Raw genomic sequence first — 16,116 nt, 5'->3', positions numbered from 1 at the left:
TATATTTATATAGAATCTATTAAAAAAGATTACAAATATTATACATTCGAGTGTGAGTCTTGACTAACTCGAATTAATGATGAATTTTCATCCGTATTCCTTATTAAATTTTTCTCCATGACTGAATTTGACAACTTGTTGGAGTTATCAATTCTGGAATTTTGGATTAATCTCCTTAGCTTGTAGTACGCAACATATTCATCACCTCTTCCTCCTGCTAATTGAACCAGATACAGCGAATAAACTATTTGAATAGAATAGTATGAGAATAAACATGTTATTATCAACAAAATAACTGAAATAAGTGTAGTAACTATTTTGGGAAGCCAATTTTCAATGATAAATAATAAAAGGTATGTAATATATATTATCGAAGAAATTGATTTGATAGATTCAATCCATAGCGTCATAAGCAGAATAGCGGTTAACCAGAACCAGTTGAGCATCCCTACAAGAATTCCAAAAATGAAAATAATTCCATTAGTATAACTAGAAACTTCAAGAAATTTCAGCAAAATTTTCAGTAAATATGTTTCTACGAATATTTGTGAAAGGAATTTGGAGTTGTCAATATTTCCAAATGAATTCTTCCCAAGGTTATTTATGATAAGTAATAAGTTTTTTACTGGCAGTAACTTCAAAAGATTACTGCTATCAATATGAATTATTGTTCCCAGTAATAAAATACCTAAAAAAATGAATTAAACATGTTACTCAATGGGAATGAATATCTTACCTATATTAGAAAGTATATATGCTGACCCATATATAATTGCGATCGCAATTACGCTCCCTTTCAAGTTTAAGCAGCAAAACGCCTTTCCCCAAACTCCACATGCCCGATTATTTACTCGGAGTTTTTTGTTATATGCATCTTCATCTAAAAGACTAGCTTGTGCAGTAGAAACAATCGATACCATATGAAAGTAGTGTTAAAGTCGCTCTTAACCTAGTGATAAAAAAAGTGAACAAATAATATTAAAAAATAGATCTTATCAAATGCCGCCAAACATATTTTCCTAAATTCTAAAGCAAATCAACTGCAATTTGGTTATAGCCTATTAATGCTGCTATATTTGTAACAACATTGATTTCTTGTTCACTATAAATTTTTTCAAGGTTGTTAATTTCGCCATTTTTTGTATGGATATTGTTTTTATATTTTGATTTGATTATAATCTTTCCTGTTTTCTCGTTTTCTTTTCTCAATTTTAAGTCATTATCAAATTTTTCAAGAAGAAATTGATGAACTCTTGCCTTATATAAACCTTTATTAAATAATTTCCCTTCTTTTCTTTGCTTTCTCAATTCAGAGTTAAATAACGCATGGATAAGGTTTGGAATCTTCTTCTTTTCAGTTTCCCATATAATTTCTCCGGTTCCATTGTTGTTACTAAACGCAATTTGCCTCGATTCCCATTCTTTCTTTGCAATTTCTCTTCCTTTCTTGTAATAGTACTCTTTTTTAATATTTCTGTACCATTCTTTTTTTATTTTCTTTTCGGAAGGATTTGGTTTCTTTTTACCAATGATTTCTTTTGTAGCATGAGGTAGAATTGAAGAATGAAAATTATTTGGGTTCTGCTTTATTATGTGTAATATTCGTTCCGTTTCGAGTTGATTGATCTTAGGTTCAACTATATTTCTACCTTTTTCTAAATTTACGTATTTAGAGAGCTTCTGCGATCCATCGGGTAGTTGATAACTTGAAAGCATAAGCCCAGCTTTAGGCTTAACATATAGAGTATTCCCATAGATATCTCTATCAATGGTTGAAATATTTCTTTTCACATAAAAGTCTTGAAACATAGGAAAACCAGATAGATTCACCGCGAAAATATTGCTTGAGTAGTCATCGCTTTGATGTAATAATACTGTCTCAATACTTGTTATATTTCTGAACATAGAACTGGGTGGTTTAACTAGTTTTGGAGCTGTTGTCGGAAGTTTGATTATTGATTGTTCAATGTATTGATCAAGTGTACCAAGCTCCTCATTTTCAGATTCTTCGGTTACTTGATCCTTTTCTAGCTTACGATTGGGATACATGCTTTCAAGAATGAGGAAGAGAATCTTTGTTGAAAGAAGATTCTGTAACTCAGAGTGCTCTTTTTGTTCTAAATTTGATATTTCTTTCGAATACCAAATCCCAATCTTGCAAAAATCAAGATAGTCTAGTGAATCAACCGTCTTTGAAGCTAGTTTGTGTATATTGTCTAAATCATGCAGTTCTTTTTTAATATCAACGGAGCTTTCAAAACCATTTTGATTAAGTTGTAAAATAGAGACCATGATGTCATTGACAATAATGTCGACATCCTCTTTTTTTGCATTTTCCAAATCAAACTTAAAGAGTGGCTGCAAATGTTTATTTGAGCAAGTTTCCCAAAAAATGCTTCCTTTACAAATACCCTCAATTGTGCTTGAATTTGGAACCTTTATGATACCTCCATATAAATTAATTTCCTCAAAATTATTAGCACGTTCATTTTCTAGCTTGATCTTTGTTAATTGAGTTTGAAAAATGTCAGTGGTTACTTGGATACAATTAATATTAAAGTATCTTGTTTTTGTTATTTTGGCCACATGGTTACAAATATCATGATACTTGATTACAGGAGGAAGTTTTATTTTAAATTTGTTATTATTCTCAAGATTAAAACGCTCCAAAAGCTGCTCCCTTTCTGCATTCTTAAAAAATATGGATATTTGTGGATCAAGTTTACTTAACTCCATCATTTCTTTTAATATTTCTTCTGAAACTAAATCAACCCATTGCTTTTCATGAAGTGAGTAATAACCTTCACTTTCCAAGACACAAGTTGCTTGTTGCCACCTTAATGTGTCATAGCAAATTGCAAGCGCAACTGATACAATATGCTTAAAGGACTTTGAAGGTTTTACGTCTCCATAAATATTTAACGTTGGTTTAATAAACCTTTGGGCAACCAAAAAATCAAATAATGATCTAGTACAATCGGTTTTAAAGTATTCAGAAGCAACAAACTTTTCACTCAAGTAGCATATTTCCTCGAAAGTAAAGATATTTGGGAAAACTTCATTTAGTCCAATTGTTAATTCAGTTGTTAATGTATCCAAATGTTCTTTTAACTTTGGATCCAATACTACCTTTGAATATTGGCACGATTTCCAAGAACTAGTGGACTTACAAACTTGATATGACCTATTATAATTACCAATTACCTGCTGAAGTATGACTGGACATTTCTGATTGAAGTCTTGAGCATTAGCGATTTGAATTGCGACTTCACACATATCACGAAATTCAAGTCCAGCAATTCTTGAAAGCCTGACTAACTCGGTTGCGAGATTATCAATGTTTAGTTTTTCATCGATTCCAACTCCACTGTTACAACTCATCCAACGGCTTGTGCTTGCACATATTTTTCTAGCTAAAATAGCAGGTATTTGCTTTCTAACATTATTTTTAAGACGATTTACGATTTTTTTTGAAAGTTTGTGCTCATTTTCAGCAAAATTAACATTTTCAACATACTCTTCAACATACCCAATTTCTTTAACCCATTTAGTACACTGATAGTTAAAAGATTCAGTTCTCGAATAAGATTTAGTATTAAACAATATAATCCCGACAAGGCAAAAATCGTTAAATTTGACATTATATAACTTCAAATCATGAGCTGCCTCCGTCATCTGTGCGACGAAGGAGTCAATATTTGCAAGTGCCACCATACTTATTTTTTTCTTATCCATTCCCAACTGTTTTAATACTTTGCTTGATTTAACTCCTTCACATGAAGGCAAAGGTTGCTCATCTAATGGACTTGGTTTCCTAATCTCATCTTGCCATGAATCACGCCATTTCGGGAGAATAGCGAAATTCATTGCTATAAGAGTCTCTTTCCAAATTAAATATGCTTTTTTTGGGCTTATCATATATTTGTTTATATATCTAGACACTCGATAAATATACTGCGCACCTTGCACTGTGCCTTGAGGCGTATATCCCCACTTTTGAATTAGCCCTGCAATACCACCGTATTTTGGATCAGAAACCTTTATTGAAATTCCAAGAAAATTCTTTGAAGTAAACACAAGCTTTTCTGAGAACAAATTCCAGTTAAATTCTGGCATCTTAAATACAAAATTTGAATTATCTATAGATTTGTAAATATCTTTAGGGAAGTCGGCATAGTACTTCTTTGCTAACTTAAAATCCACCATTTCTGGGGAATATTCCTTGACAGCCTCGTCGTTTAATGCAACATACCCTTTAGCTTTAGAAATAATTCTCAACTTCTTTTTCAGTTCGATTCTTTCTTCTTTTTTCGTAAGTTTATTCGAAAGATCATGTTCATTAGTTTTACCAAAATTTAATGGATTAAAGGTTCTTCTGAGGACCTTTTGATAGTAAATTTTATTGTCTAGCTTATTATCACGTTTTTTTTTTGAAATAAAATTATGACTTTTTATATATATTTCTGAAAGTCTCCCTTCTAATTCTTCACAGAATCGTGAAGCTTCACTCTTAATAAAACTAATGAAAGTCATGGGATCTTCACGGCTAATACTCCAATATTGACTATATTTTTTGTCAAAATTTCCTGAAAAATTCCAAATGTCGTATGAAATTAAGTTTATGCAAAGGCGATTGAAATACTCATTTTTTATTCCAAACTGAATTAATGATTCTGCCATTATGCAGCTCGATTCAGGATTAAAACTTGGAACATATTTTTTTCTAATGAAAAACAATTCGATTGCTATATCATTAATAGCAGACGAAATTTCAATTGTAATACCCTGATTTATGTTGGGCATAATGCAATTCAAATTTGTAATACTTAAACTATCGCAGATTACTTGACTGAGCTCCGGTGTTAACATTATTTTAGGCCAGTGTTCCAAATTAGTTATTTGTAACAGCAAATAAGGGCAACTCTCCTTAATCTCCTTTAAACTACCTCTCTGTAGTAATAATTCCGAAATTATACAAAAGTCCGAGCTCTTTATTGAATTCAAATCCAAATATTTTGTTGAAATAGAAAAAAAGTTTGATGCAAGTAGGCCTGATAGCCCATTTCTGGAATTGAGGCAATTTGAGTGAGAAGAGATTATACTGCAAACTTTGTTAATAGTTTTATCTTCAAGTTTGTAAAATAAAAACAGAGGGTTTTCCACTATATTCGAACTTTGTTTGATTATTTCAATATATTCGAAGTCTTTAAGCAAATTATTACATTTTATAAAATCATTTTCGCCATTATCATTCAGGAGTTTTTCTGCAAAGACACAATACCTTTCGAACTTCCAAATATTAATATCATTTGATTTGAATATTGCTTTTAGCTTTGAAGCGAGCTTTTCTATTTGAACTGAGTGAACCCCACGCACCAAATTTTCATCAACATTGCATTTGGGCCACATAAACGGCTTCGTACAAATTCTTTGCTTTTGAATTTCAGTAAGATTTACATTTAGGTCTTCAATTGTTGGAATATATGACTTAAAATTACTTAAATATTTAGAGCATGTTTCTAAATAGTCTTCTGTATTACTTTCGGCAAGTTTTGAGGCAAAAATGCATAATTCAGTTACTTGTAATTTGGCCATTTCAGGGAAATTTTGCATTTCTGAATAAAGCCCCACAGCAATAGCAGATACAATAGCCTTCTCGCTCTTACATGGTGTTGAAGAGCGCAAAGATTGAGTGCATATTGAAATAGCATTGTCTGTAGAAATTTCGACAAATTTAGTAGGTAGTATTATTCCTGAAGTTAACACCTCGATACAAGAATTTAAGAAATATGGATATTTGGTTATTCCAGGTAAATTTCTCGAGATCGGTTGTTTTTCTACTGACCCATCATGAATTAATTTTGCAGCACTACAAATTGATTGAATTTCAGAATATTCAATTATGTCTAACCCATAATTTAACATTATCCCTTGAATTATTTCAGATACTAAGTGTTGAATACTTTGATTTTGATTTTTACAGTAAATTTTAAATGCAATTGAACCGCTGCATAATGAAATTGCATCATCCAATTTTAATGTAAATGAATCGGTAGATATTATACTCCTTGTTATTGCAACACACTTATAATTAAAATTAGAAATATCCTTTGGATCTTTTTCTATACTTTCTAAAATTTGTTTGGCCAATGGATAGAAATAATGTAATTCCCACTTTCTTAGTGAATTTATGCTTTTACTTTTTTTAAAAAATTCAGAAACCAAAAGAGATTCCGTATAATCTTCATTGGAAATGTTGTTTGGAGATATATGGCTGCAAAGGACAGATATAGTCAAAAATGATGCATTCAAGTTAGAATTGTGAATGTGTCTTGCGCATATAGCATTAAAATAATATGGTGAATCGTTTATTTCATTATCTGTGAATATCGAATGGACAATTTCACAAAATTCAATAAAACTCGGAATTTCAGAAATTGGAAAATATTGATACATAGCTGAGAATAGCGTACCAGCAATATGAGAATATTCTTCCGGGTACCCATGGCATATTTGAGAACGGTGCGTTACTGTGCAAGCCCCTTGAGCTATTTCTGAAGTGAATTGAGTACCAATTTTCATGAGTTCCCTCATACACTCAATTTCAAATTTTGTTGGGTCCACGTCTAATAAATTGTTTGCTGCTTTACAAAATTGAGGTTCAGATATATTTTGCATAGATGCAAATTGATGTGAGCCAAAAAGTAAACTGTTTGCAAGCAAATCTAATTCAACAATTTCTCCACATGGCACCCTCCAAAAATAATTGTGAACACAAACTCTAATAAAATTAGTAAATATATATTGTTTGTTTTCACTGAATGAAATATTTGCGTTTTTTCTTATAAGTTTTAGGTTTTTGATAAAACTTAAAGAGCAAAAATGGTTGAAATAAGGAATATTAGGGATTGAGTCTAAATTATCATACTCTTCAGGTATGGTTGATTCTGATATCAAGCAAATATCATTCCAGTTGAATTGGAAATTGAAGTCCATTTCTGCTAATAATCCATAGTAGAATTCGGATGCTACAAATTCTGTCAAAAACTTACTTTTAATACTACCTTTTACCGGACATTTTTCCCATCTTAATGAACTACTACAGATAAAAATCGCAAAATTCATTGGGATATACTCACTGTTACTTTCATTACTTCCTATAAGTTCTCTTACACATTCTCTGTTAAAATATCCTGACGTTATTCCATTAAATTGAGCGTATGAATCTATTTTACTAATATTATTTAGAACCCAACTGATTGAATAGTCTTCAAGTCTTTTAGCAGAAGATCCGAGCCCACTATTTAATTTATTCAGGTTTGAAATTATGTTTTTAGCAGCAATACAAAATGTGTTCGCAGGCAAATTATAATATTTTTTTGATGAAATCAAAAGTTCCTGTGATAAAATGCTTATTTGAGGCAGATAAATTAAGTCTTCAGAGCTTTCAGTTACACAATCGTTAACCCAAAATAGTACGGAAGAACTACACACTGAAACTGCTTCAAGAGTTTTTATTGGCTGAGAAATGATTCCGATACTCGTTTTAAAAGTAATAGGATAAGTTGAAAGAATTCGCCAGCATATTGAATTGAAAAACTGTCCAAAGTTTATTTGCGAATGAGTAGAAAGTTCTTCGTTTTGTATTAGACTTATGTCATTTTGAATTATGCTTGTTATATAGCATAGATTATCAATATCCGCGAATTGATAATATAATGAGCTAAACATATAAGTTGGCAGCAGGTGTATCTGCTGTAACAATGCTGTGGCAAGTAAACTAGTTTTATCAATAATGGATATATAGCCAGATTCTTTATTATCTGAGAGTGAATTAATAGTATCGAAGTTTTTATAATTTAAATTAAGGTCGCATGTTATCCATAAAGGATTATTTCTGCAAATATCAATTATGTTCTTTGTCGAAGGTAACCAAGATCTTCCCAAAACAAGCTTAGAAGATATTGATAATTCATCAACGCAAATAATATTAAAGTAGTTCAATACATCTCCTTTTAAGATCATTTTCTCAGATAACCCACAAAATTCTATAGGTGTTAATCCTTCTAAACCATTTGAACTAGATAAATATTTATCATGCTTAGAAACCTCAAAGAATAGAGAAGATGCAAGCAAATGCAACTCTGGAAGATCATAGTTATTGGAGTTATTTTTAATACAAATTTTTGACCAAAATGTTGTCATTGAGCAAATTGTTAAAGCGTCCCTAATTTTAAAAGTAATTTTTTCAAAATTTACTTGATTAGATATTAGCTTTTCGACGCATAAATGATTATAATTTGAATGATCTTCATTAAAAAAATTTAAATTCAAGTTACAAAATGTATCAATTGGAACATTGCTTAGCTCATGGTTTTCATTCATCGTTAATAATGCTGCTAAATGAATGTCAGTTGCAATTAAACTATCTATAGAAGGTTGATTTTGACAAACATTTTGCCATTCTGGTAGCTCTCTGCAAACCAATATAAAGTTGTGAATAATCTTATCAATTGAGACTTGACCAACCTGCTCATTTACCCATATTTCACTGGGCGAATTTCTGTAGTAATTTAAAAGCGAATTTACACAAAATGAATTAAAGTGGTCCAAATCTCCATTATAAATTTCTTGAATAGGATTTATTAGGTTGTCCTGTTTAATTTGTGAATACCCCAAGCCATGCAATTCATTCAGAATGCTTTCCAAAATAATCCTACTCTTGTCAATTTCCTGGCAAAATATTACACTTTCAAGAAAAGTGAATAAAAGAGAATAGGTAAGTAACAGTCGGATAAATAACATATTTATACATTAATAGAACAACTATTAATATTTGAATAAACCTATATTTTCTGAAGAGAATTAAGTTTTAGTATTTCATAATCTACATAGTAGCCTTATGCAAGTGTGATTTCGATACTTAGATAACTAGCGCCAAAGCACCCCACAACTAAGGCATATTTTCTTTGCTAATGAAATGATGAAAAAAATTTTATTAAAAACCAAATATAAAATGCCAAACAGCCATAATTAATAATTGTAATAAAAGCCTTAGTTCTTTTTAACACGCTCAGGTCCCTGAATTGTATTCCTTTCCCTTATATACAGTATTTTGAATATGTTCAAGATTTGTTCCATAGGGTAAATATTGCAAGTCTTTGTATCCTTCTGCTCGATTATTATTTTCAAGAATTTCTTCACGAAATTCGTCATTAATTCTGTTGCTAGGTATAAAGAATTTTTGGCCCAGTAAATTAGCCCAATTATATCTATAGTGCCTACCATAGTAGCTATTTCCAGCCATTCTTTGGTTATATGACTTGCCATGAAAGAAAACAGTATTAGGGTTGGTATTTTCCCCAGGATTTCTCACACTAAACCTTTCTATTTCATTCCTCCTAAAGTCTGCTTCATCGTATTCTTCTACTTGAGATGCACCATAGTTAGGATCAAAATAATTAAAGAAGTTCTGACAAATCATTTCGGCCTTCTCAAAGTTTTCAGAAGAAATAGATCTGATGGTCCTACTATTTATTTTGAACTTTGTTACCCCAATTGAATGTTCTTCTGATAATGAATGTAGCATATTACTGACTATTTTTGGACAGTCAGTATGAAACATTGATGTTTCATGACCTTCCAAAACTTTTCCTGTTTCTGTAACTTCTTTGATAGAAAATAGCTCTTTTGCTGAATCGCAAAAGTCGCTAAATAAAATATCCAAGTATCCCAAATCTTGTGAGGATTTGTATAGTGCACCTGCAATTGGATCTATCTGTTCAATGATTGATGAATGTTCATCTAAAGTTCCAATACATGTACCCTGCCAATGTCTTGAACTTTGACAAATTGACATTCCATATTCCTTACTTATTGACATAGCTGCGAGCGCATTTACACATTCACGATTGAAAAACCTTAAATCCACTTCATGTAATAGAGCTTCAGCAATTGGGCAAAAGTCCACTAACTCAAATAAAGATACTGTTATGAACCTTGCAAGGCCAGTATTCTGAACAACCTCAGAGTATATTTGTGATGCCAGTGCATCAACTTCTGAGTCCATATGGCTCCCACACATAACCCAAAACCTTGTTGCACTGCATATTATTTCTGCATGTCTAGCACCGATCGAAAGCGTTCTTAACCCATAAATACAATCGCTATTAAAAAAGCTACTAATATTTGTATTATTTGTTTGCCCCTTGGGAATTAAACTTTTAATTTCTCCTCTCCTTATGTTCTTCACGACGCTGCATATATGACGATAAGTAATTGAAGTAAATCTTAGTTTTTGGGCACCCAGTAATAGATCATACGATATTTCATCTATCTCATTATTTTTGTAATTTCCACATTTTTCAAACAGTGGTGAAGACATACATATTTTGGTAATGGTTCTAGATTTAATTGTCGCAAGTCTTACATTGCCATTAATAACCACCTTTTGTCTGAACATCAATCTCAGATTTCTGGCGCATTCAGAATTGAAATACTTTTTTTCAACTTTTGAGAGAGCAAGCACAAGGGAGCAGAATGATTCGAATGTGACTGGGTTTGACCCTTTTACTATATTTCCAGACAGAGAAAGGGCAAGTTGTTTATCTTCGTCTAATAACGATACTGCTTTCCTAAACAATATATTTGCAATGCTTTGAAGATTATCTGGATCTATTTGGGTATTGAACTGGAAACTATTATCTTCTTCAGAATATACTGGTTTTAACTGTTTACAAATTTGTTCAGATGCAGCTGAACGTTCTAGAGCAGACCTGGCTGCTGTCTTTATTACATATGAGTGTATATCTCTGTCTGTTAACATACTCAATTTTGAATAAGGTTTCATTGTTTTATTAAATTCGTCTTTCTTCCTCAAATTATCCTGAATTATTAAAGATGCATAAGACAGACCTGATGAAGTTGATTCCCATCTGGGAGTATCTTGACATAGTTTTGAAATTTTGTGAAGTGGAATTGCCAAGTATTTTCCTGTAATTTTGTTTGTATGAATATCGAGTTCTGGTATATACTTTAATGCCTCGATACATGATGAATAGAAATCCTCACTCCTAACACCAACAAGAGATTCAGATGGTTTACAAAATTGATAAAATTTTAGATTTGTTAAATTGTTTTCATGCGAAACACTTAGTAATTCAAGTGCAAGTGCGTCAACATCCTCGTTATTGCTTCCACAATTTAATTTTAAGTCAACTATATCTTTCTCCGGCCTTGCAATAATTCCAGGTGTGAGACTTGGAGTGAATGGTGGCAAAATTTCAATTCCTATTGACAGTACAGAATCTCTCCAAATATTGTATGCAGTTTTTGGTAAGATGTATTTTTTCGAATGCAGAATGGCTAACATCCTAATATATTGTGGATTTTGGATAGATCTAACATCTACAGTATTTAATGAATAGCCCAACATGAGCATTGCTTTTGATTCGTCGCTACCGGGAAAAGGTAGTTCAATTGTCCAACCAAGCACTCTTCTAGACGTAGCTTTAACTGATTGCATCAAATTCATAAATAGTTCCAGAATCGACTCACCCTGTTTTTTTTCCATTATCTTCTTTTTTTTAAATCCCGGAATAAAAATCTTCTTTTTACTCTTTTTTTGATAAAATGAAACAGAAGTACAAATTGAAGTTGCAATATCATGAAAGCGTTTAACGATTTCCCCACGAGAATAAAATTTCTCCATTGATTCATATTTATTGTCAGAATGATTGGCCAACTTTTCATGTTCTATCATTGAAGTAAGGTACATTGCGCACTCATACAGATATCTCTTTTTACTTGAAATTGGAGTTTTTGTATCGGATGGTATACGCAGGGTGGGAGAAATTTTTGTCAGCAATTGACAAACATTATTCATATCAATGTTTGGAATTCCTTCTTTTCTTATTAAGACAAACATTTCAAACGCGATTTCAGATATCAATTTTGTATTGCTAAACCCATTACATTCTGTATTAAATATCCATGTAGATTTACAAATTTGTTCAGCAATAGAGGAAGTAATTTGTGATCCCGACATTTCATGCAAATTTAGAAGTAAAAGTATACTATCTTGGCAAATTTCTAAGTATTCCTCGCGAGTTCTTGCTCTTATACTTCTTGATGAAACAAAACAAAAGTGTGTAAATGCGAGAGATTTTTTTGCAATTGGCAAGACATGTGGTATTGTTGCTGTAAACAACTCTTCAGTTAAAGAGTCAAGTGCTAAGTCAACTCCATTGCACGTAGAATATTGTGGCATATTGCGGCATAACCTAACAATTGATTGCTCCAACAGTTTAGTGACAGGTCTTGAAAGTAAAAATGAAATTCCAGAACTTCTGCAATGGCTCATAAAAGATGTTTTCGTATCAATAATTGAAATAGAAAATGCACAAACTTTATACCAAGATAAGTCGACTGAAAGTTCAGATATTTCTGATTGGAGAATAAATACACGTTCAGCTAATTCATCTACATCACTCCTATTAACATTACATGATCTAGAAGCAGGGCAAGACGAACTAGAGCCAGTAATTTCTCTCATATATCCAGGAAGAATACTTAGTTGTTCATCTTTTAGCTTTTCACCTCCATTATTCCAACCATTTTGAGTTCGAATAAAATTTTCAGATAAATTTTCTGGATCAAGTTGTAAATCTTCAAGCTGAAATCTGGGAATGGATTCCAATGAACTATTACAGAAGATTAGAACACTATTAAAGCACAGAATTAGTAAACAAAATAATACTGTAATTGTTATAGAATGCATGTTAGATTGTGCTCATTGGCAAAGGTCAACAAAAAATATAAAAGCATGTGTTTTGCCGCCAAAATATTTAGATCATAAAACTGACTATGAAAAATATAAAAAGTTTAATGCATAGAGGAATGCAATCAGACAGATGGAAGTTCGACGCTAATAGTAAGGAAATAACATCGCTTAAATGTAACATTTTACTATGCAAATTATTTAATCACAAATATTAATGCAATCAGCTTTAAGCGCGGTAGCAGTATGTACCGCTTTTCACAAACTAAATATATCCTGTGTCTCAAACTTTTCCGCTCTCTAATTTAGTGGATAAATTGTTACGGAGCCTCTCATTTTTTTGGTTTAGTTACAATGCAGAAGAGTTTGTTGTTTTTAACATTCTTGTACTTACTTTGCTCAATTTTTGTTGGAAGCTCTCACTCAGAAGAAGTTCCTGCCCCTAGCAACTCGACTGAATCGTCATTATCAAGTGAAGATTTGGTTTCTGATACTCAAGAACAAACATCTACCAATGAAACTGCTGTAGAAACCGTAGCGGAAACTAGCCCACAATCCACGAATCCATTTGCTGAGAGAACTTTAGTGTTATTCAAACCAGAAGTTACTCATAGAGGTCTCATTGGAGAGATCCTCTCCCAAATCGAGCGCAAAGGCTTTAAGATTGCTGCAATGAAATTTTTGGTTGCTACTGCTCAGCAGATCGAAGCTCATTATTCCGATCATGCAGGAAAGCCGTTTTTTGAAAGTTTAGTTTCTAGAACAACCAATCAACCAATTGTTGCAATGGTGCTTGAAGGTTTGAACGTAATATCAGAGTTCCGTAGATTTATGGGTTCTACAGATCCAAAGAAATCAGAGATGGGGACCTTACGCGCACAATTTGGAATGCAAACTGAGAGAAATCTTATTCACGCATCTGATTCAGTTGAGAATGCCAATCTTGAAATCTTCCTCTGGTTCAGCCCAGATGAAATTTACTCATATCAAAGAGCAATAGACCAGTTTGTGTATTTTGAGTAGATCTAGTTATGTAATTTAATTCGCTGACTGTCAAACAGGGGTTTTATTAGTTTGCAAATTGTTTAGTTTACTGAGCCTACACAGAATTTATATTCTTTTGGGAATTGAACTTTTAGAGCTTCTACGATAGTATAAAAAATTGATAAGAATGAATACGAGGCTTGGGGGTAGACGGTAGGAGGCGCTGGGTGTCTGTGCCCACTTGTCTTTGGTGGAGTAATCTGTGTAAGAATGTGCTCTGCATCTATACCTTCATCTGCGGGGTTTACGTACTCTTCATCGAATTGTATGGCGTTTGGAGGCTGGTAGCTATTTTCTGCGTTATCTGTCGTATTCTTTGATGCTTTCATGGTTGATTCCAACACGCCATCCACCTTATTGAATACTGCTATTAGTTTCTGGAGTATGATGATAGTCTTTATCTCCCCATTTGGCGGTACTCCAAAAAACTTTGATAGCTTAGAGTCAGATTGAAGGTTTAGTAGTTGCCTATATTTGGTAGACTTTGATGGAAAGTTGATGAGCTCTTTTCTATTAGGAGGTGCATTCAGGAAACACGTATAATCAGAATACTGAGTTGCACTTGGATCTCCGTGATAATCAAGTCTTAGGACCATCGTTCTACTTCTTGGCATCCTGGAATAGAGTTTTGACATGAAAATGTGTCTGTCCTGGTTTGAATTCTGGGTGGAGTCTTTAATGCTCTTTTTTAGATATTGAGAAAATGGTGGTGAGAATTCGCTGCTATCATCTGTATTTCTTCCTTTTATCATTGCAAGTGGCATGATTTTATCGGACCACTGATAAAATCCTGATGCAATGAGATGTTTAACCATTGAAAATGCATATTCGCAGGATTTTCTACCAGTAATCACTGCAATATATGACGCTATATTTAATAAATATGTAACTTCTTCTGCCATCCGATCATCTATAAATAGTTTTATTAAATTGTACAAGATATCACACTCCACTATGACTAAAAAATAAAACGGAAAGGGCTTTGAAATGTCATAGCCGCATTTAGGGTAAGTAGGGCTATCATAAACAAACTCATTTCGAATCTCCCTATAGAAATGATCTGGATGAGTATCAACTGGGAAGTGTTGAAGTATTTTATTCATTTTTACATTTACTTCTCTAATATCAAATGGGCTGTATGGGGTTGTACCAATAGGAACAGGGATTGATTTTTGAAATTCTCGTGATAAATTTTCTTGGTCGCTATTTGGAATGAATTTTTTGATAACAATTATGAATACTTTGTATTCTTCACTAAAGTGTTCATGAACACACCCAAAATTAAAGTGAGCTACCAAATCATCAAGTAGCAAGATAGTAGTTCCGAATTGAATATTCCCATTTATATAACTACGATATTTAACAAGGTCTTTGATAAAAGGTAGTTCTTCACTTCTTAGATGAAGTGGCCAAACTTTGGGGAAAGAAGAAATTTTTGTGAATAGTTTTTTTAAAAAAGTTTTCCCCTGTGCTTCATCCATACCATTATGAACGAAATCTAAAAGGAAAGGCCGTCCCTCGATTGTTCTTTTAGCCTTTTGGATATACTTTTTAAAAAATAATGATTCTTGGCTATTAAGCCCTGAAGTTATACTATCAAAGTATATTGATTTTCTCTCCAAAACCCGATTAAATGGGATAATAGATGGGATCCCTGTCTCCAATTCATTTTCATCTGCAAAAAAGATTTTAAATATATCGATTGGATGGTGAATAGTTTCTGACTGCCCATATTTTTTAAGGTAATAAACTCCATTAAATAAGTATGCATCTCCAATATCATAGATTTTGGTTGAAAAGCTATGAAAATCATAATTGTTATCTAAGTTCTGGTTGGAATCAAATATTCTTGGCTTGGCTAATTTGCTTTCGGAAAGTTTTGCTGCAGTACCGCATCCATGGGAAAAAATCCTAGGTAAAAGTATTCTGGGATCATTCGATTTACGTAAATTATACATGGATGCAAGCAATGGCACTATTTCCGGATTAATATAGGTTTTTCCTGGGCCCACATGTTTTAGGATGACATTGTCAACATCATATAGGAGTAATAGAGTAGAACTCTTTTTTGAAGTATCTCTTTCATCGGTGGTATTTGTAGGTAGTACTTTTAAAGATTCTCCAAGATAAATAGATAATAAAAATTTAATGCATGTAGTTAATAATAGTATCCTCACATTATTTTTCATAACTTTGAATGAAACTTTTCATCTTAAATTGATTTGCCACTAGTATTAATCAAAATTTAACTACACCCAAAAACGCATAAAAATACCGCCAAACAGTATGCGTTT

At 32.4% G+C, this 16,116-nt stretch overlaps 5 protein-coding genes across 5 annotated transcripts; 1 reads left to right on the top strand and 4 right to left on the bottom strand.

Annotated features, from left to right (window-relative positions):
• Positions 1–38: 38 nt before the first annotated feature.
• cgd5_1500 (hypothetical protein) lies at positions 39–446 on the bottom strand (the record flags this gene model as incomplete). Its single annotated transcript, XM_626097.1, has 1 exon — positions 39–446. The coding sequence occupies one exon, from the start codon at positions 444–446 to the stop codon at positions 39–41; it is 408 nt and encodes a 135-aa protein (XP_626097.1).
• A 580-nt stretch (positions 447–1,026) lies between these two features.
• cgd5_1490 (large cysteine rich protein) lies at positions 1,027–8,805 on the bottom strand (the record flags this gene model as incomplete). Its single annotated transcript, XM_626096.1, has 1 exon — positions 1,027–8,805. The coding sequence occupies one exon, from the start codon at positions 8,803–8,805 to the stop codon at positions 1,027–1,029; it is 7,779 nt and encodes a 2,592-aa protein (XP_626096.1).
• Positions 8,806–9,073: 268 nt separating this feature from the next.
• cgd5_1480 (cysteine rich protein having a signal peptide) lies at positions 9,074–12,778 on the bottom strand (the record flags this gene model as incomplete). The annotated part of the gene is made up of 1 exon (XM_626095.1): positions 9,074–12,778. One exon carries the CDS (start codon positions 12,776–12,778, stop codon positions 9,074–9,076), a length of 3,705 nt encoding a protein of 1,234 aa, XP_626095.1.
• A 309-nt stretch (positions 12,779–13,087) lies between these two features.
• cgd5_1470 (signal peptide containing protein having a NDK (nucleoside-diphosphate kinase) domain) lies at positions 13,088–13,801 on the top strand (the record flags this gene model as incomplete). Its single annotated transcript, XM_626094.1, has 1 exon — positions 13,088–13,801. A coding segment is annotated over one exon (714 nt), but the record flags the coding sequence as incomplete, so codon positions are not given.
• Positions 13,802–13,863: 62 nt separating this feature from the next.
• cgd5_1460 (hypothetical protein with signal peptide) lies at positions 13,864–16,011 on the bottom strand (the record flags this gene model as incomplete). Its single annotated transcript, XM_626093.1, has 1 exon — positions 13,864–16,011. The coding sequence occupies one exon, from the start codon at positions 16,009–16,011 to the stop codon at positions 13,864–13,866; it is 2,148 nt and encodes a 715-aa protein (XP_626093.1).
• Between the last annotated feature and the right edge of the window lie 105 nt (positions 16,012–16,116).

This window comes from Cryptosporidium parvum, chromosome 5, assembly GCF_000165345.1.
Source record: "Cryptosporidium parvum Iowa II chromosome 5, whole genome shotgun sequence".
In the NCBI taxonomy this organism is placed as follows: domain Eukaryota; phylum Apicomplexa; class Conoidasida; order Eucoccidiorida; family Cryptosporidiidae; genus Cryptosporidium; species Cryptosporidium parvum.
Note: the sequence above shows the minus strand (reverse complement) of the source record. Positions and strands in the feature narration are given on the sequence as shown.